This window comes from Dermacentor silvarum, chromosome 2 (genome assembly GCF_013339745.2).
Source record: "Dermacentor silvarum isolate Dsil-2018 chromosome 2, BIME_Dsil_1.4, whole genome shotgun sequence".
In the NCBI taxonomy this organism is placed as follows: domain Eukaryota; kingdom Metazoa; phylum Arthropoda; class Arachnida; order Ixodida; family Ixodidae; genus Dermacentor; species Dermacentor silvarum.
This window is the reverse complement of record NC_051155.1, coordinates 19,483,448-19,504,435: the sequence shown is the minus strand read 5'-3', so window position 1 is coordinate 19,504,435 and position 20,988 is coordinate 19,483,448. Positions and strand designations below refer to the sequence as shown.

At 44.2% G+C, this 20,988-nt stretch overlaps 1 protein-coding gene across 1 annotated transcript; it reads left to right on the top strand.

Moving 5' to 3' along the window:
* The first annotated feature begins 16,409 nt into the window (after positions 1–16,409).
* On the top strand, positions 16,410–20,344 carry LOC119439921 (uncharacterized). Its single transcript, XM_049662670.1, has 3 exons — positions 16,410–18,374; positions 19,049–19,172; positions 19,818–20,344. The coding sequence occupies exons 1-3, from the start codon at positions 16,410–16,412 to the stop codon at positions 20,342–20,344; spliced, it is 2,616 nt and encodes an 871-aa protein (XP_049518627.1).
* Positions 20,345–20,988: the final 644 nt, after the last annotated feature.

Sequence of the window (20,988 nt, the reverse complement as noted above, 5' to 3'; positions counted from 1 at the left end):
ACATATAACAAAAGTAAAAACAAATATACAATGATGAACAAAAGCACACTACCTGAGCAAGAAACTGTTTTAAGACTCTGTGGAAGAAATAAGCAGGTGTCTGCCACAGTTTCAATAAAGCATCACAATAGTCTGATCAAATACATTATGGTTCTTCCAGAAGCAAGAAAACAAAAAAGTACACTTCTACAACATTGTATGCAAAGCCAACTAGTAATACGTACAGTGGCACAGTTGATGTCTGCAAATCAATACATAGCAATTCTTTATTGTAACTTGCCTTACAAATAAAATCGACCATGGTGACTATTATCCATCTGTAACACTCGAAGATGCAGGCAATATGGCACATAAATAGAAAGCATGCGGCACCAAAAGGGGCCATGACAAACCACAGCCTTCAACAACGCACCACATGCATTTCTATGCGTTCCACCTCGTCAACCCGTGTTCAATGTCACCAGCAGCCATAAGAAAAGCTGGGTTTCGGCTTGTGTGCATCAAAGCATTGTTAAGAAGTTATATCTTGACAAATAAGCAAAACAGGGGCGAAATAGCCATTTTTTCAATGTGCAGAAACGATGCGAAAGCCAGCCATTGAGCATACTGAAGGGAAGGTGCCTGTGACATATGAATGCCAACAGAAGTATATGCCGTTAGGATCCGCTTTTAAGTGCCTTTTTGTGCCTACATGAAAGTGAACTTTGAAGAGTGCTGGTTTCTCAGTGGCTTTGGGATGCCTGAATGCCAAGTACACCATGCAATGAGGGTTGCCTTCAGGAATGTACTCTGCATATATTTGGGGAAGCAGCCAAAAGAGGCACCATTTTTGGCTTGCTGATCCCCTAAGGCTGGCTTTGCCACTACGAAATGCGTCCCTAATGGCAGGAGGTATGGCCTTTTTGTCATGAAAGCCATACTTGAAGGGCAATTTTTTTCCAAGGTCCTGCTTGCGGATCACTCCGTCAGCAACTAAACCTTCCAAAACGTGGGGAAGAACACAGTCAATACCCCCTTCAAGTATGTCATGCATGGCATCAGGAGGTAATTGTTCAGTGACATCAAACTTTTCAAGGCCTTGCAATGGCGATACATTTGTAATGCCGTACAAGGGCCCATTTATAGCTGGGTCAAGTGTGAATGCTTTAAGGTGGCTCTTGTGTGCTGCACTTGTCCTCTCGATACAGTCATCCAAATTATGCAGCATTCGCAATTGTCTGTGCTGAGCTAAGCAGTAATGGCAGACTGTGCCGCTGCTAAAGCAGCACTGGAGACCTGCCAAGAGGTGCATTGAGAGGTTATCTCCAGAGAATGCCACAGTCACAACATTAAAGTGCAGACTGCCAGTGCCCCCTCCATTCTTTTATATTAAATTTAGGTCCTGCACGAGTGGCAGTAGCACTTAGGCCAGGCCATGCCGTAGCATGACATGGTACTCCACAACTAGAAGCAAGTGAATGGCACTGAGTTTTGACCGATGCCGAGGATGCAGATTCAAAATAGAAAAGTTAACTGGTAAAATTTTGTGCCGTCCAGCAGCACCACCTAGAGGGTTTACAAGCTCCAGCTCATCAGTGTACAAAAGCAGAAATACAGTGCTATGACTGGCATCCTGTGCAAGCTGACGGTACTGACTGAATGCATTGCCATCAGCGAAGTCATAGAGCACATCTTGCGATTTTGACACAGACTGTGAAATGCATTCTAGCAAGTCCTCGCATTTCAGGAAATTTGTTGACAGTTTAGAGATAGAAATATAACATGTAAAGTCTTTGTAACTGCCAGTCTGCAGTGGCATCTGAGTAGCTTCAGTGTAAATAAAGTGCTCCGAAATGCATTTTTTTTCTCATGTGAGTACTTGTCAAGTCGGAAAATATATTGACAACAATATCCGCAGCATTCAGTTGGCATGCCAGGTTTTCTATTGTGCACGGTGCCAATTTTTTCCTCTAGGAGCTTTGCGGTTTTTTTGAACATCCCTTCTATGACATCATGAATGAGGGCTTTCACAAGGGTGAAAATTTCATCTGTGGTACTCAACGGTAGCTGCAACTTTTCCATGATTCTGATGAAGAACATAGCTATCTGCTTCCCTGATTGTCGCAATGAAGTCAAAGTTCCAAGCAGTGTCATCACTGTTTGTATATGATGAAGTTGAGGCATCAGTAACGATGCATTTTCTCTAGTTGCTTCACTACAGCCAAGGTCAGGTGTATGCTCATCGGCGCTAATGCCAGCGGCCTTTGTGTGAAAGCGATACACGTGCTTCTTGTAGGTGAAGTAACGGCGAAATGATGCCGCGCAATTCTCTATTCCAGATAATACGCAGAAATACGGCTAACAACTGAGGACGTCTTCTGAAACGTTCCACTTCAGTGATATTTCGCTTCTCGCCTTCAGGCACTGAGGACGTGACGGCCGCATTTAAGCGAAAAGTAAAAACGCTTGTATAGTGCATTGGATGCACGTTGAAGAACCTCGAAAATACATTATAGAATTTCTTTCTATGCTAAACTATAATGTACGATATAGATTGTTCAATGGTTCTTTTTGTCTCAACATCTATACGCATGTATGCTGGGACAGTGCCTCCTTTATTTTTAGAAAAATAGAGGAGGCGCTGGCTGGAGTGACATTGTCGACGCAGCACCGGCAACTAGGAGAGCGCTTTTCAACTGGGTCGTACCATTCGAAAGGTAAGTAATCGTGCTTGCTAACTACACTCGCATTGTGCGTGCTCCTCGTGTGTGTACAGAGTGCGTGAGCGTAGGAAATGGTACTCCCACGACAACAGTAATACATGGGCTGATGCTTGCTGAGTGCCGGTTGGCAGAATTTAGTTATGCAAGTTTGTTGCCTCAATGCAACATTGAAAATCTTGATAAGCGTCTTCTTCCGATGAGAAATATTACGTTCGGAAATAATCGTGATCATGTGCGTCTGTGCGTGAGCTCCCCCTTTTCTGCTGAAGTTGCATAATAGCGACCCATGTGCTTTTTCACCGATTCTTACTGCAATCCCGTTTCCTCGCTTATAAATGCTTCGACGTCGTAAACAATCTCTGCTTATGAGGTTTTCGGTTTACGAGCAGTTTATGAGAAAAAAATCACAGCTTGCTACTAGTACAGCTTACTTTTTAAGACAAGGCGTGTTGACATAACTTATACGCAACTAAACATGATGGGAAAGTTGCTTATGAAAGAAAAAAGAAATGAATTGTTATGTAAAGAAACATTTGTTTGTGATGTGCTGCTCCTGCGTGTGTTGAAAATTTTACTGAGATGAAGGGGCCACTGTTGCCACCCTGCACTAGCGCAAACATTGTTTTCGTGACTATTTTTAGGTGCTCCTCGCATGTATTCACCATGTGACAGCTTTAATGGGCTACTGCTATAAGTCAACACATAACAGAGGGGACTCCTTGGCTATGGCCGCCATGGTGCAACGTGTAATCTGGATGGTCGAGTCAGGTATATATGAAGTGTATGTGTTCCAAATAGTAGGATCTCAGTATCATTCGTTGATAAGTTAGTCGACGTATTACTCAACACAGCTTACTAAATTGACTAAATATTTATGCAACTTGCTGCTTATTTGTGTTTATAGCTGATTTGCACACATTATCACGTTCTATAAGAAAACTAGACCCAACATGTTGTGATGAGTATGTTTTTTTCAACAATCGCTTGGCTGCTATTAACATTTCATTTTTGGTAAGTACACAGTGTGTTCATTACTTTTTATTTTGGTTTCATTGTTCTGAAACTGTTTTTCATGCTGTAGCTTTTATTTCCGATTTTCATCTGTTTATGCTACACGTTCGTGCAGTATCTAAGTGTAGTGGGCCAAATTTGTCACAGGTCTAAGCGCACGGCGTGCTTAGCATTGTTTAACATATTTACAACTATTTGTCTTGTTCCCAGAATAAATGCCACTGGCAAATTTACATTCGACGAGCATGGAACTTCTTGAAATGATACATGAAAGCCAGTATTCACTGTGCTGGAGCAACTACACCAGTGAGGTGTTTTCTAGTAAGCTTGCTATTTTATTTTATATTCATGGCAAGCTATTCCGATGCATGCAAGTAGGCATTGTGCAGTTGCGAGTCTGTCTAGTTACATTGTTTTTCACTTTACGTCAATACAGCATAGACCACAGAGTTAGCTGGTAGATAGTTCAGTGTATTGATACTGTCTCATTAAAGAATCACACTACTTCGCACATAGTGCTTAAATGTCTGCTTGCTCTTATGGCATTTGCTGGTTATTGCAGTGTTGCTCATCAAATGCATTTGATTTTAACACGACCACACAGAACATTCTGATTGACACTAGTGTAATTTTAATAGTGATAATCAACCAGCCAAGGCTTAATTCTACAGCTCTCAAGAATTATTTCTAATACTTTGGGTTCCTTTCCATGTGTTCTGTTTCATCCTGTGTTTCATCAGCACAGTGGGCAGTCCTTTAAAATTATTCATTCTACTTGGCGCTGTTCAGGTAGAAAATGTTAACCAGCAAGTCCAAATTATAATGCTAACGGTAAGACTTCTATTACTGGGTGGATGAATTCAAAGTGCTATATGTAATTGTAAAAGTATTTTTGACAAAAATACCGGTGTCTAGAACAAGCACCATATGCACTGCAACTCTTGTAGTGTTAAGTTGGGTAGGCAAGTACCTATGCTAAGTATACTTGTGCATATACTTTCTACATATTAGCTAGTGTTTTAGCTACATGAAAGAGCGTATGTTGTGACTGCTGAAGTCAAATTTATGATTTACGTGCCTGCCTGTTTTTGTTGTGCACTTACTGCTTTGGTGTCTTAAGCATTGTAGCCATGTGACAACTGAAGTATTGCAACAATGTGTAAGCTAGCTTGCACCTACTATTGCTACAGTATGCCAACAGATACCTATCACCATATTTGTGCATTTTCTGAGAACCAGCTGTGTTGGCTATGTGCAATTTGTAGTATCCTTATGAGTTTGCCGGTCAGTTCATGTAACTTTTGATGACATAATTTACAGAGAGGGAAGGGAAACAGTACAACATGAATGCTGTTAAAAAGGGACTTTTTATTTTGATGGAAGGATTCAAAATAACAATAAAACTGGATGTGTGCTTATATCTTGCGCAAGTCCTATCAGAGGCAAGGCAGAAGTTGTAATACAAAGGCATGAAATCACGATAAACAGTATTTGCATTAAAAAAGGTGGATAAGCACAGACTAATTTTGTTCGCTTGTCATCAAGAAAGGTTGCTTTTTCATGCATTGATAACGGGGCTGGCTTACACGTATCATTTATGTGGCATGCCTCACTGATTTCTCTTGGCACTCTTTCCCCGTTTGTGAAAACAGATGAACAATCTTAATCCGACCTGAAGCCCTATCATGACAATGCACGGCCATGTTGAGCGAGCATACTGGCCTTTCGAGTGAAATGTGATGATTTATTTGGCACGTATTTAGATAACAGCCAGTCTGTCCTGTATACATTTGACCACCTGTGAAAGGAATACAGCACACTGCCACGCACACCAGACAAATTTGGTGGTATCCTTAACCAAGCAAACCTCGCTTGCCTGCTCCCCTTTCTCAATTCACTTGTGGACTGTTGTGCATAGCAGCCCACAGGTGAAGTGAGAAAGGCACCCAGGCAAGCGAGGCTTGCTTAGTTAGAGATACCACCAAATTTGTTTTGTGTCCGTCAGTGCTAGTGTGGCCTATTCCTTTGATCGTCTGTATATTTGGTCGAATGTACATGGGACAGACTGGCCGGCTGGTGCCTCAACATGCATCCAGGAGAACACGTTAATCATCACATTTCACTCGAAAGGCCAGTATGCTCGCTCGACATGGCCGTGCATTGTCATGATAGGGCTTGAGGCCGGATTAAGATTGTTCATCGGTTTTCACAAACGGGGAAAGAGTGCCAAGAGAAATCAGTGAGGCATACCACACAAATGAGACATGTGAGCCAGCCCCGTTATCAATGCATGAAAAAGCACCCTTTCTTGATGACAAGGGAACGAAATTAGTCTGTGCTTATCCACCTTTTTTAATGCAAATACTGTTTATCGTGATTTTATGCCTTTGTATTACAACTTCCGCCTTCCCTATGATAGGACTTGCGCAAGATATAAGCACACATCCAGTTTTATTGTTATTTTGAATCCTTCCATCAAAATAAAAAGTCCCTTTTTAACAGCATTCATGTTGTACTGTTTCCCTTCCCTCTCTGTAAATTATGTCATCAAAAGTTACGTGAACTGAGCGGCAAACTCATAAGGATACTACAAATTGCACATAGCCAACACAGCTGGTTCTCAGAAAATGCCCAAATATGGTGATAGGTATCTGTTGGCATACTGTAGCAATAGTAGGTGCAAGCTAGCTTACACATTGTTGCAATACTTCAGTTGTCACATGGCTACAATGCTAAGACACCACAGCAGTAAGTGCACAACAAAAACAGGCAGGCACATCAATCATAAATTTGACTTCAGCAGTCACAACGTACGCTCTTTCATGTAGCGAAAATACTAGCTAATATGTAGAAAGTATATGTGCAAGTATACTTGGCATAGATACTTGCCTACCCAACTTAACACTATAAGAGTTGCACTGCATATGGTGCTTGTTCTAGACACCGGTATATTTGTCAAAAATACTTTTACAATTACATATAGCACTTTGTATTCATCCACCCAGTAATAGAAGTCTTACCGATAGCATTATAATTTGGACTTGCTGGTTAACATTTTCTACCTGAACAGCGCCAAGTAGAATGAATAATTTTAAAGGACTGCCCACTGTGCTGATGAAACACAGGATGAAACAGAACACATGGAAAGGAACCCAAAGTATTAGAAATAATTCTTGAGAGCTGTAGAATTAAGCCTTGGCTGGTTGATTATCACTATTAAAATTACACTAGTGTCAATCAGAATGTTCTGTGTGGTCGTGTTAAAATCAAATGCATTTGATGAGCAACACTGCAAAAACCAGCAAATGCCATAAGAGCAAGCAGACATTTAAGCACTATGTGCGAAGTAGTGTGATTCTTTAATGAGACAGTATCAATACACTGAACTATCTACCAGCTAACTCTGTGGTCTATGCTGTATTGACGTAAAGTGAAAAACAATGTAACTGGACAGACTCGCAACTCCTACAATGCCTACTTGCATGCATCGGAATAGCTTGCCATGAATATAAAATAAAATAGCAAGCTTACTAGAAAACACCTCACTGGTGTAGTAGCTACGCACAGTGAATAGTGGCCTTCATGTATCATTTCAAGAAGTTCCAAGCTCGTCGAATGTAAATTTGCCAGTGGCATTTATTCTGGGAACAAGACAAATAATTGTAAATATGTTAAACAATGCTAAGCACGCCGTGCGCTTAGACCTGTGACAAATTTGGCCCACTACACTTAGATACTGCACGAGCGTGTAGCATAAACAGATGAAAATCGGGAATAAAAGCTACAGCATGAAAAACAGTTTCAGAACAATGAAACCAAAATAAAAAGTAATGAACACACCGTGTACTTAGCAAAAATGTAATGTCAATCGCAGCCAAGTGATTGTTGAAAGAAAAAATACTCATCACAACATGTTGGGTCTAGTTTTCTTATAGAACATGATAATGTGTGCAAAACAGCTATAAACACAAATAAGCAGCAAGTTGCATAAATATTTAGTCAATTTAGTAAGCTGTGTTGAGTAATATGTCGACTAACTTATCGACGAATGATACCGAGATCCTATTTGGAACACGTACACTTCATACATACCTGACTCGACCATCCAGATTACACGTTGCACCATGGCAGCCATAACCAAGGAGTCCCCTCCGTTATGTGGTCACAGCCTCGTCACTATAAAATAAGTTGTGTTAACTTATAGCAGTAGCCCATTAAAGCTGTCACATGGTGAACACATGCGAGGAGCACCTAAAAATAGTCATGAAAACAATGTTTGCACTAGTGCAGGGTGGCAACAGTGCACATGATAATAGGGCCCCTTCATCTCAGTAAAATTTTCAACACACGCAGGAGCAGCACATCACAAACAAATGTTTCTTTACACAACAATTCATTTCTTTTTTCTTTCATAAGCAACTTTCCTGTCATGTTTAGTTGCGTATAAGTTATGTCAACAAACCTTGTCTTAAAAAGTAAGCTGTACTAGTAGCAAGCTGTGATTTTTTTCTCATAAACTGCTCGTAAACCGAAAACCTCATAAGCAGATTATTTACGACGTCGAAGCATTTATAAGCGAGGAAACGGGATTGCAGTAAGAATCGGTGAAGCACATGGGTCGCTATTATGCAACTTCAGCAGAAAAGCACAGGTGCACATGATGATCATGATTATTTACGAACGTAATATTTCATCGGAAGAAGACGCTTATCAAGATTTTCAATTTCGCATTGAGGCAATAAACTCGCATAACTAAATTCTGCCAACCGGCGCTCAGCAAGCATCAGCACAGGTATTACTGTTGTCATGGGAGTACCATTTCCTACGTTCACGCATTCTGTGCACACATGGGGAGCACGCACAATACGCGTGTAGTTAGCAAGCACGATTACTTACCTTTCAAGCGGTACGACGCGGTCTAAAAGCGCTCTCCAAGTTGCCAGTGCTGCATCTTCGATGTTAGTCCCAGCCAGCGCCTCCTCTATTTTTCTAAAAATAAAGGAGACGCTGTCGCAGCATACATGCCGCTGCGTAGTGGACGAGCTCAGGCACGCTAATAATTCGCATGCTTTCTTTGCGCCATGCACCCAACTTTCCGCAACCATGACACAAAGGCAACGCACTACCCGGCACCAAAATCGTTGGTCCACATTTGCCTGGCGCGCCACGCATAAGGCGAGTTTGCAGCAAGACACAAGCTATCTTCTCGCACTATTATTGAAGCTAACTACGTCACATTTCATTACCGCAAACACAAAAACACAGGATCAAACACTCGCACATCCAACAAGCACGTTGTAGACAGAGGAATGACAACGGCGCCACCTGCACACTAGTGAGGCTGTGGTGGCCTCCGTGATACATGATTAACTAGCCGTGTTGCGCCCAACTATGTTGCGAGACAAAACGGTTAATTCTGTAATGTATTTTCGAGGTCTTTAAACGTGCATTCAATGCACTGTACGAGCGTTTTTACTTTCTGCCTAAAAGCGGCCGTCACGTCCTCGAGCCCAGCGGTAGGGTGGCTAGCGTCGCCACACCGTAGCCACGGGACTACGTTAAAACCCTGTAATTATACCGTTCAAAATTCTGCATCTTTATATTAAAAGGTCTGTGTGCATTGCCTGCACCTGTAATACCACCTAATACGTTTAGCTTTGTCTAACCAGCAATTGTTTAACTTGGCAGAAAACTGATTTGCATTCCGGCACAATTGTGGGGTCGCATTTCGTGACTATATAAGATCGTACGCAGGTACACTAAGCATGTAAAATAAAACTTCAATAAAGAAAAAAAAATAAATAAAACTTTAGGGGTTTTTTAAGGAGGTTGTCTCTACTGTGCGCTTCCTAAGTGTACGTTTCTCAAAGGATTACCTGAGTTCTGTCCAAAGAAAAAAGCTGTACAGGGATCTATGCGACACTGAATTTCCGGTTCCTTTATATAGATCCCTTTACAGAGGTAGCCAGGGCCAAAATGTACTAAAAAGGGTAAAGCGTATGCAAATTCCACCAGGGGTAAAAACCTTTTTTTTTCAAGGTTCATACAGGAACGCTTTCAGTAAAGACAGTTTTGAAAGAAAGGGGTTTTTTTGTACCGTGGGGAACACATTGCTTAATCTGTAATCAACCCGAGACAATTGACCATGTTTTTCTACATTGTTGGGAGGGAGTGTTCTTGTGGGATGTTTTACAAAGGACAGTCAAAAAAGAATTCCCTCTAGATCCCTACGGTATCAGATATCTAGCGATTGAAAACGACGATGGGCTTCCTTTTGATCTGGTAATGCTCGTTGGCCTTCACAGTATCTGGCGCGCTAGAATGGCGGGCTATTACTGTGACCCAGACGCACGACCTGCGCGAATGTACTTCCGAGAGAGTATAAATGCCTTTCTGGAGGTGCAGAAGGCGCATGAATGCGCCCCGGAGTGGTTGTCAAGGTTAGAACCTTTGGCAAAATTAAGAGAATTTTGATGTGATTGCAATAATGCTGGTTGGTAAATGTTACATATGATTTTCACGTGCTTCTTTGTTGAACTGCGGGCTGTGGATAATTGAGTGAATTTTGCACATGAGACAATAAAGAAAAAAAAAGTTGTCGCAGTTTCACCTGAAAGGCGAAGCATTATTTGCGATAGCAAATTTGTAGAGAGCTATACGGAGTAATGATAGTAGCTTTATCAGCTGTATAAACTTGGACATGCAGCAGCACCGGCAACACCCAGAACTGTTGTCGACGCCGCGTTCGCACAAAATGCGTGCGGCGTTTGTGACTGTTGCCGGAGCCTCTGATATAAATAGGCACTTCGTGCCGCAGCTAAACGTCGCCTCCCTTCCCTCCCCCTCCACGGCCTTTCGCGCGTCGGAAGAAGGCGCGTTTGCTCTACATATATGGTGATTGTAAAGGAGGAAAGAGCGCCTACTTCTGCAGCCCTTAAGGGAGCACGGCGCAGAACGCGCGTTTGTTCTCCGCCGTGGGTTCACTCCCCGTGAAAGGGCGCGCGTAAAGCGCGCGTCCCTCGCGCCCTTTCACTCGCACATACAGCGTTCGGCAGCGCGCGGCGACGATTTCATGTCCATTGACGTCATACGGAACCTCACGGCGACGCCGACGGCAGAAATCTGCTTTGGAGTGTCCATATAATTGCTATCGCAATAAAAAAAAAAAGGTGAACCGTGTCGTTATATGCGATTGTGGGCGAGTTGGTTCTGTCAGTGCTCTATGCATTGTTGTGTCAACGAATCTGTTTGATTACGTGTGTGTAAAATTGTATGCTTGTTAATGTGACCATGTGTATTATATAAACCGGACAGTGTGACTATGTGCGTGTGTTGTTGATTGTCAATGTCAAGTGCTCTATGAATCGAATGCGTATGTGTACATTTGAATACTGCTCTAGGTGAATGACCAGCGTAAGCTCTATTAATTATGTTATTAATTAAAGTAATTGTTATATTATAATGTCTGAGAATTAATGGAATGTTATATAAGAAATGTGTGTCATAATATTATAGTACGATCACACATGTTTCGCGTGTGGGAAAAATCTTTTTGTACATACAATTTTTTAAAATCTTTTATTGCCTGTAGCCTCCGAGACCATTGCTTAGTGCGTGCGAATCTCGAAGCCTTGTATTGGCGCCCCTAGTAGCTTCAATCCTAGTTGTTAAGCCTATAGTCGTGTTGCTGGCTTCACTTGCCTGGAGTCGGCCATGTTGGTTTTGGAAAGGGAGTAACAGTTGCTCCCAGCCATGAGGGAGGAAAGTTCCTCCATTTAAAGACGAACATAGGGGACATCGCCGTTCCTCCTTTAAAGGAGCAAGGGTCACTCCTTTTTTTTAGAGTGTGTCCATGTACGTCTCTACTGATTACCGCGATTGGGACGCCGCCTTACACTACGTTACTTTTGCCTACAACTCGCCCCGCCATGACGCTGCCGGCTATTCGCCGTTCTTTCTCCTCTACGGCCGCAACCCTACGTTGCCCTTCGAGACGCTCCTTCTTCCTGATCCATCCCTACCAACCGCATATGCTCAGTACGTCCTGTCTCGAGCCAGAATGGCTCGCCAGGTTGCTCACAGTAGGCTATGTGCGTCGCAGGCCTCCCAAAAAGAGCGCTATAATAGCCGGCACCGCGAAGTGGAGTACCCTCCTGAATCTCTGGTCCTACTCTGGACGCCATCTCGCCGCCAAGACCTGTGCGAGAAGCTCTTCCCTAGCTACACAGGACCCTACAAAGTTCTCCGCAAGCTCAACGACGTTGACTACCTTATCACTCCGCTCAAACATCGCCCGTTTTCTTCTTTTACGTCTGCTGCTGATGTTGTCCATGTGTCGCGGTTAAAACCCTACTACACCAGCAGTGCTGACTAATTTTGGAAGGCGCCGTGACGGCGCTCAGTCCGCCGGGGGTGATGGTACGAGGCATTGCGTATGAGCCTGCCATTAAAGGACCGCTGTGCTACGCGAAGAGGAAGAAGACGGGACATGCCGCGTGAGATGCTGTCAGCCATTCTCTGGTAGCAGCAGCCTGTAAATATTGTCTCTCCCGTGTACTTCTGAATCCCCGTGACAATATAATCGAGGAAATAGAAAAACCCCATAAATTGATGGCTTCTGCAGGCAAAAGCTTTATAAGGCAAAATAATATTGGAATATTTTTGTACATAGCAAATTTCTGTACTTAACATTGAGTGCACAGCTAGGTGAGAAATAATGCAAGGGGTGTTCTCAGTAGGTTAGAGAGCAGTGGAGCCTAATGTATTCATAGAATTCTTTGCCAAGTATTATGCACTCCAACTAGCACGGCTGTCAACACAGTCATGTACTCGTGAATTGTTAAGCTTACAATTCCACTATCCAACCAAATGCACATTTTATGAGCATTTTAGAAATCTTTAATAACCACTGTAAGAACTTGTGCCATTATAGAGTAGCTATACACACACTGAACACTTCCTGTGTTCCCTTGAAGCTGTGCAAGGCTTACAACTTGTGCTCTTAGTATCCCGCGAAAGAGGAGTATATGAGCTGAAGGCATAAACTGCAATGCGTGCTTTATGCTCTTGTAAAAAAAATGAAAGAAGAGGTGTCTAATACGCAAGTTGAAAGTCGGTGCTGTGTGGGACACCTTCCCCATTGTGACCTTAGTTATAGTTGAAATATCCCAGAGATAAATGTTATTAACATATGTAAAATATCAGTGGCTATGGAATGAAGCTCCAATTTCGCTGTACTTGAATAAATAACTTTCCTAGTGTGACAAAGTAAAATATGTTCATATCTGGACAGAGGGCATCATTTTGAATGAGATAAATGGTGCCATTTGAATCACCAAAATTCTTTGTGATTGTCATACATGATTGTCATAGAACAGTAATGTCATAAACCAACACCATGCACCAGAAATATGCAAATTGCTCAGTGCAGTGCTGTGGAAAATTAAACAATCTAGTGACTAGGCTACTAAAACAAACTGCATTGAGCGCTTAGGAAAATACATAGAGAATGTGGAAAATGATTTATTTGTTCCGTGATAAATATCAGCAGAAGATCATGTTTCTTGCTTGTCAAAGAAAATAAATTGCACCTAAGAACTGATTTGCCAGTGTGCAGCCATCTTTTGACAACCGTTATGCTGTGGCTTCAGGCACTGTATAAGTCTGCGCAGTCACAAATATACCTCTTTATGGGGGCGACAAGATTCTGTCGCCATAATTTTTTTTTGCTTTAGTGTACTTTTAACACTTCAGTAGGAAAAAAACTGTGGTTTCCGGTAGTTGGTTCATTTCGCAAGAATAGGCATAGCCACATGCAAAACCATCGGCATAGAAGGGGTATGTAAAACAGGATGGTACCCTTCCCAATTTATTATTCACCGATTTGTTTGTCTTTGTGCAGTGCCCTAGATTATGCTTCAGTAACCTTTGATGCAAGAAATCAACACATCCGATTTCTTTTTCGTGTCTGAATTCATGCCCGCTTTAATACTTTCTCCTCAGGACCTCAATAAAGTTTGTACTCACTCACTCGCTCATGCCACACTTCAGTTGTGATGCATTTTTAATGGTCACAATAAATGGTCATATAATTATGCTGGCTGCTCTTGAGAAGTGCAGCTTTCATACCGTAATACGGAGCGAAAAGCTACCAAACAAGGCAAGAAATGGGATGCGCAAGATCATAATGCTAGTGCTCTTTTCAATTTTATATTCACTTTGCCGCTCATATGCTAATATTGTAAATTTATTTTTGGTATTTGTGCGGTCAAGGTATAAGGTTAAAAAGGAGAGTGGGTCAACAATCGAAAGAATTATATTTCTGACAACATAATACGAAAAATAGGTTCAGAAGAATATTAAGCTTGTATAGTTAGTACAGGTTTATAATTAACAGTGCAATAAATGTGGAATGAGAAAGGCACAACAGGAACATGACACTGACTATCAACTGGTTAATTTATTTGTGTTGCTGTCAACTTTTATAGTAGACATTCTACTTCATAGTGAATGTTTGTTGTGAAACAAAAAAAGGAACTCTCAAGATAGTGTGAAAAAATACATTCAAACAAGCAAGAAACCACTTCTTGACACAGCTGTCTACATCTCAGCAGAACCAGTTTTAAATCAATTAAGACAATGTATAGCGGCATGTTTCAGCTTAATTCTTCGTTATTAAGAATTCTCCCATAATTTCTCCTGTCACCCGGTCACACGGGACATGCAGCTGGCATTTACAGGCCGAGCAGTGCTCTGTCAACTGCGAGCACATTGCTGCCGTGATATTGTAGGGTCGTTTGCTAAGGCACTTATTGAAACGCCTCCCAGTCTGCCTGATGTAGATACAGGTGCAAGAGAAATGGATCTCGTAGATGGCGGAGCATATGCACGTAACAAACGTGGTGGCAATCCTCTTTGTGATGCTTCACTCTGGATGTCCCTGTCAACACCTGCAAAGTGCGAGTTAAGTCATTGAGTGTTCAAAACATCAAGTCCTTTCGGTACCTTGCGTGACATCCTTCAATTAGGAGAAGCCATGAACATTATGCACCACTGCCTTCATTTTACGTGTAGTAACACAGTGTTGGACTGAATCTCACATGTCAGACTCAACTTTTCTACTTCAACTTCTACTTTAACAGCAACTCCAAACGTTAGCCTGTAAATAAGAACACTTGCCGAACTCTATTACCACAAACGATAAACTGTATAACTCAGAAGAAGAAATGACTAGAAGGAACTCCTGAAGTAGTGCTTTGCACGCACTAAACTAGTTAAAAGTAACATTGCCTAGCCATAAATAAGCAGCAACCTTCACAAGATCACATGTCCACCAGATGGAATTCAGTGCCGCAGCACAGATCACGAAACCTAAGAAATCCAGATATCCAGAGTAGCTAATAAGCACAAGTTTGTAGATACTGTTAAACATTTGAAAGTGATATGTGCCAATATTCCGCCCAACACTATGGTTTCCATGCGTAAAAAGAAGGTAATGGTGTTGTACATTCATGGCCTCTCCAATTATTGGAAGATATTCGTGGCAAGGTACCGAAGGAATTTGATGTTCTTAGCAAGAACAAATATCGTTTTTAGCGAGCACGAAAACATCGCTCAACGATGCAGGCCACCATGCTTTTTTTACATACACATGTGACTGTCAGTTGGATTTCTTTCTTCTGCAGGTGTATATGCATTGGGCAGACTGGAAGGTATTTTAAAAAGTACAGCGATGAACACCCATGCAATACCAAGACAGCAATGCACTCGCATTTGACAGTGCACCTGTGTAGCTGGAGATGGTGCATGCGCTTAAGCCTGCATCTCGATTAAGTACAACACAAAATGATGGAAGCATTGCGCAGTAAAAAATCACAAAGCAAGATGTTCCAGCCCACCTCCATTGTCATCATTGATACCAAAATGAATATGTGAAGAAGATGAATGTGTGAAGTGGTGTTCTTTGCTGGTGTGGCTTTTTCTTTTTCTTTGCTTGCTTGCATTGCTCCTTTTTTTTTGGCTATGAACATCTGCCATGAATAAGTGCGTCAGCTATAAAAAGGGGCAGCATCACAAATATGTTTGCCTGTTGACCATCGGCACCATGTTCTTCTCATTTCTGTCTTTCTCAATGCTTTTTCTTGCGCTGTTATGAAAATAAGCATCAGGCATTTAAGCATACAAGGGAACTTCAAGTTTAGATATTATTCAAAAGAACAACATAATGTGAAATTTATGCCACTTCATCAGTCTATTACATACTAATGGCAAAATGAAGCACCGAAACAACTTAAATTGTGGGAAAGGTCCACGGAAGGTTGTTCGAATCATTGCATATGCGTGAAAGTAATGAAACGGACAAGATTATTGGTTTACAAGCAATTTTCCCCACTTCCCAGATCAGATTAATAGAATACGAGTATGTATCTGTACGAAATGAACGAACTACCACATGATGTCCTATGAGAAAAAAATTCATGCAGTATGCCGTATCGCGACAACGCAAGCCCGTTTATCACAACCCGAAGTGCGCATGCTCGTGCTGATGCACAGAGAATAAAAGCAGCCACGCTATCTTCAATAAACGCTATTCCATTGCTGGCACCTACTGCGTCTGTCGTTGTTACCCGCGATACAGCAGTGGCGACGAGGATGGGATTTCATGTGAGCGTGGTCTGCGACTGACAGGATCAAATGATGGCATCTCGCCCACCGGTTTTCGACGAGACGGTGAGCAGCTGGAGCACGTACAGGATACGGCTGGAAGCTTATTTTGAAGGCAATGGAATTACTGACGCGGCCAAACGCCGAGCTCTGCTGGTGTCTTCATTGAGCGATAATGTCGCGCGCATGTTGCAAGGGCGCCTTTCAACCGTGTCGGTTAACAGCCAGACCTACGATGAAGTCGTTGAATACCTCGAGGAACACTACAATCCTCAAGTTAATGAAATTGCGGCGAGTTTTTCATTCTTCATGCGTAAGCAACGGGATGGAGAGAGCGTTCGGGAATACATTGCCGACCTTCGGAGACTGGCGGAAAGTTGCAACTTCGGCAACTCGCTGCACCGTATGCTGCGAGACCGCATAGTATGCGGAATCAGGGACGACGACGCACGACGCTGCCTATTAACACGGAAGAAGCTAACTTTTGAGGAGGCAGAAGAATTTGCCATAGCTTCAGAGAAGGCGCTAGGCGACGTCCGTGACATGCGAGAAGCAGACCCAGTGACCACGGGAACCAGCATCAATGTGGTACAGTCGCAGCGAGGACGACGACCCTGGACGAAGTGGAACACTGCAAAGAACAACCATTCATGTGAGCGTTGTGGCGGTCCCCACGCGACACACACGTGCCGCCATCGAAACACCAAGTGTCACCTTTGCGGCAGGAAAGGTCATCTGGCAAAGGTTTGCAGCAGTGGCCGCTCTCGGGAACGTGGTGCCTTTGCCGTCGAGGAAATGGAAGGTGAGAGCGGAGAAGAAATGTTGCTGGCTCTTGTCGCTCACAGCTCCGCCGACAGAGCTACGTTGAAGCCTCTCGAGGAGGAGTTGACATGGCAGGGCCGGAAATTGCGAATGATTCTGGACACGGGTTCTCCGGTCAGCGTCATACCGAAGAACATATTTAAGAAACATCGCAGATGGTGGCCGTCACTGCAAAAAACATCGCTGCGCTTGACATGCTTCCTCGGGTCATTGCCAGTTGTCGGCCAGATAACCATGAGGGTTCAGTCTGGATCGACGGTTGTGACCAGCACGCTAATCGTGGTGGCATGTAACGGACCACTGCTCTGCGGCCGGAACACGATAGAGTCCTTCCGTAAGGCGGGTGTGTCCTTCTGGGACACTGGAACCACCTCGAGTGTAAATGTTGTTCGTGATAACAGGATGGCGCCTCTGCTCGATGAATTTTCCGATCTTTTCGAGAACAAGCTTGGCTGTTGCAAGGGCCCCCCTGTTCAATTACACCTTAAAGAAGGAGTCCGCCCACGTTTCTGTAAGGCAAGTACAGTGCCTTATGCCATGCGCTCCAAGGTTTCAGCCGAGATCGACCGTCTTGTACAAGACGGAGTGCTTTCGTCTATAAGCACTTCAGATTGGGCAACACCGGTAGTGCCGGTAGCAAAAAAGAACGGCGATATACGATTGTGCGGCGATTTCAAATTGACAGTCAATCCGGCGTCGCACTTGGAACAGTATCCCCTGCCCAAAGTTGAAGACATATTTGCGGCGCTTTCTGGAGGCGAAGTCTTCAGCACTCTGGACCTGCGCAACGCGTACAATCAGCTGCCGCTGGACGACGAAGCTAGAAATATCGCGGTACTCAACACACACCGGGGCCTTTACTGCTACAATCGCCTAGCATTTGGAATTGCTTCAGCCCCCGCCTTGTTCCAGCGACGCATGGAATCGATTTTGCAAGGTTTGCCGAATGTTCAAGTGTACCTCGACGACATCATTGTGGCGGAGAAGGAAAACGACACATCTGTACTGCGGCAGGTGTTTCAGCGGCTTCGTGAACACAACTTGAAGTTGAACACAGCCAAGTGCCGGTTTAGGGAAGCACAAGTGTCGTTTCTGGGGCACCGCATCGATGCCAAAGGTCTGCATCCTCTGCAAGATAACCTCGAGGCGGTACTGGCCGCGCCGAAGCCAACATCGGTAAGCCAGCTGAAATCTTTCTTGGGCTTGGTTACTTATTATGCTAAATTCTTGCCCAACTTGTCAACGACGCTGGCTCCCTTATATTGCTTGCTGGCAAAGGGGGTGTTATGGCAATGGGGCCATCGCAGGACAGCGCATTTCAAGAAGCAAAGGGTGCCTTAGGCAAGGCTAAATTTCTTGTCCACTATGACCCGCGAAAACCCCTTCGACTGGAATGCGATGCATCATCGGTCGGTTTGGGCGCAGTGCTGTCCCACCGCATCAAGGGCGAAGACTATCCCATAGCTTTTCGCTCTAGAACCTTGACGCCGGCGGAGCGCAATTACTCGCAACTAGAAAAGGAAGCACTTGCCCTAGTTTTCGGTGTGACAAGGTTCAGAGACTATCTTTTCGGTAATAAATTTTGTTTGATAACGGATCATAAACCGTTGACAGGGCTGTTCCATCCCGAGAAACCAATTCCACAGATGGCAGCGGCCAGGATACAGCGTTGGGCGCTCCTTTTATCAGCGTATCAGTATGACATAGAATTCCGGAAAGGGTCATTGAACGCGAATGCCGACGCTTTGAGCCGTTTGCCGCTGCCGGAGCAAGGGCACCCTGGTAAAGATGATCCCGTCGAATATGTGCTACATGCGCAAGCTTTGACAGATTTTTCTCTTGGCGCACAGCAGTTGGCAGACAGCACGAGCGAGGACATGCTTCTCCGACAGGTGAAGACGTGGATTCTTCGTGGTTGGCCATACCAGCTGGGGCCGGAGCAACAGTGCCTTCAGCCGTACTTCACCCGCAGATACGAACTCACTGTGAGTAAAGGTCTAATATACTGGGGTCATCGTGTGGTGCTGCCCGAGACCGAGCGGGTACCTATTCTGAGAGAACTTCACGACACCCACCCAGGCATGACTGCAATGAAGCGCCTGGCCCGTACGATGTTTTGGTACCCTGGATTGGACCACGACATAGAGAAGCTGGTACAAAGCTGCCAGCAATGCGTGCAATGTTGGCCCATGCCAGCGGAACAGGTCCCTTCAAGCTGGCCGAAAACCAACAAACGATGGTCTCGCCTGCATATCGACTATGCAGGGCCTGTGGAAGGTCACATGATCTTGGTGGTGGTAGATGCGGAAACGAAATGGATAGAGGCAGTACCCCTTAAAACAGCAAGTGCAGAAACTACAGTCGAAGTTTTGCGAGGGATCTTCGCGCGTTTTGGTCTGCCCCATACAGTCGTTTCCGACAATGGGCCACAATTTAACAGTTCAGTGACTGAAAGATTTTTCAAAGATAACCATGTGTGTCATGTTACCTCCGCCCCATACTATCCGCAGTCAAATGGATTGGCGGAGCGGGCAGTGCGCACCATTAAAGAAGGTATCAAGAAAAATAAGGATGGAAGTCTGCTCAATCGTATTTCCAAGTTCTTGCTACGCTACAGGGCAACACCGACTCGAGATGGCAAGTCACCCGCCGAGATGTTGCTGGGTTTTCAACCCAGGACCCGCCTAAGCGCACATTTTCCAGAGGAAGAGGTGTCACGGGATCCCACGGTGAGCAGACCCCCGGCACCGTTGTCACAAGTCTTTTCACCGGGAGCGCCTGTTTGGTCACGGCAGTATAATCACGCTGGCCAGAGATGGTTACCCGGCACGGTGACGTCAACAAGAGGTAGGCGTATGGTCACGGTGGACACCACAGGAGGGGTGCAGCGCCGTCACGTGGACCAAGTGCGGCCACGACTAGCTGCGGATGACGTAAAGCAAGAATTCGACGCAACACGGCCCGGAGACAACCAAGTCACAGAGAGTGATCAACCCTCTGCAGTGGACGACGCTGAACCATCTTCAGACGGATCACTTGGTACACCCCAGATTTACAGAGAAGTAACCTCCAGTGTACCGGCGGGCTTAGAACTTCCGAGGCGTTCTACGCGCACAAGGAGGCCTCCCGACAGGCTGGGCTTCTAAGGGGGAGGAAGTGCCGTATCGCGACAACGCAAGCCCGTTTATCACAACCCGAAGTGCGCATGCTCGTGCTGATGCACAGAGAATAAAAGCAGCCACGCTATCTTCAATAAACGCTATTCCATTGCTGGCACCTACTGCGTCTGTCGTTGTTACCCGCGCTACAGCACAGTAGACAACAAGAATACCACAACAGTTGTGAAATGTGTCATTGCGCTGTGGCAATAGCTGTCTACGAAATACAGTGCGTGAGAAAGCGCGATCGCACGATCCCGACACACCAGGAAATTACTTTCATGAGGACGCCAAGAATGAAGTCGAGCTTTCTGCCAAAATAGTATGAGCTTTGGATCAAACCATAGAAGCTATGATACGCCACTGTACCGTGTTGATACCGAGCGGAAATAGTGCTGGACAACCATGGGTGGCAAGATGCGCGTTTAGAAAAAAGGGGGTGCAGCCCATACGTGAATAATTATGTGAAATATTATAACCAAAACTAGGCGTGGGGCTTGACATGAAAATATACAGCACATTTCTAGATGTAATCCAGGGTTCGACGGAAGCCCGTCTGGTCGGGATGAAACATGAAGCAACAAAACGACAGACACCGACCAAAATAAAAGCTAAAAAATTAAAAACTGAGT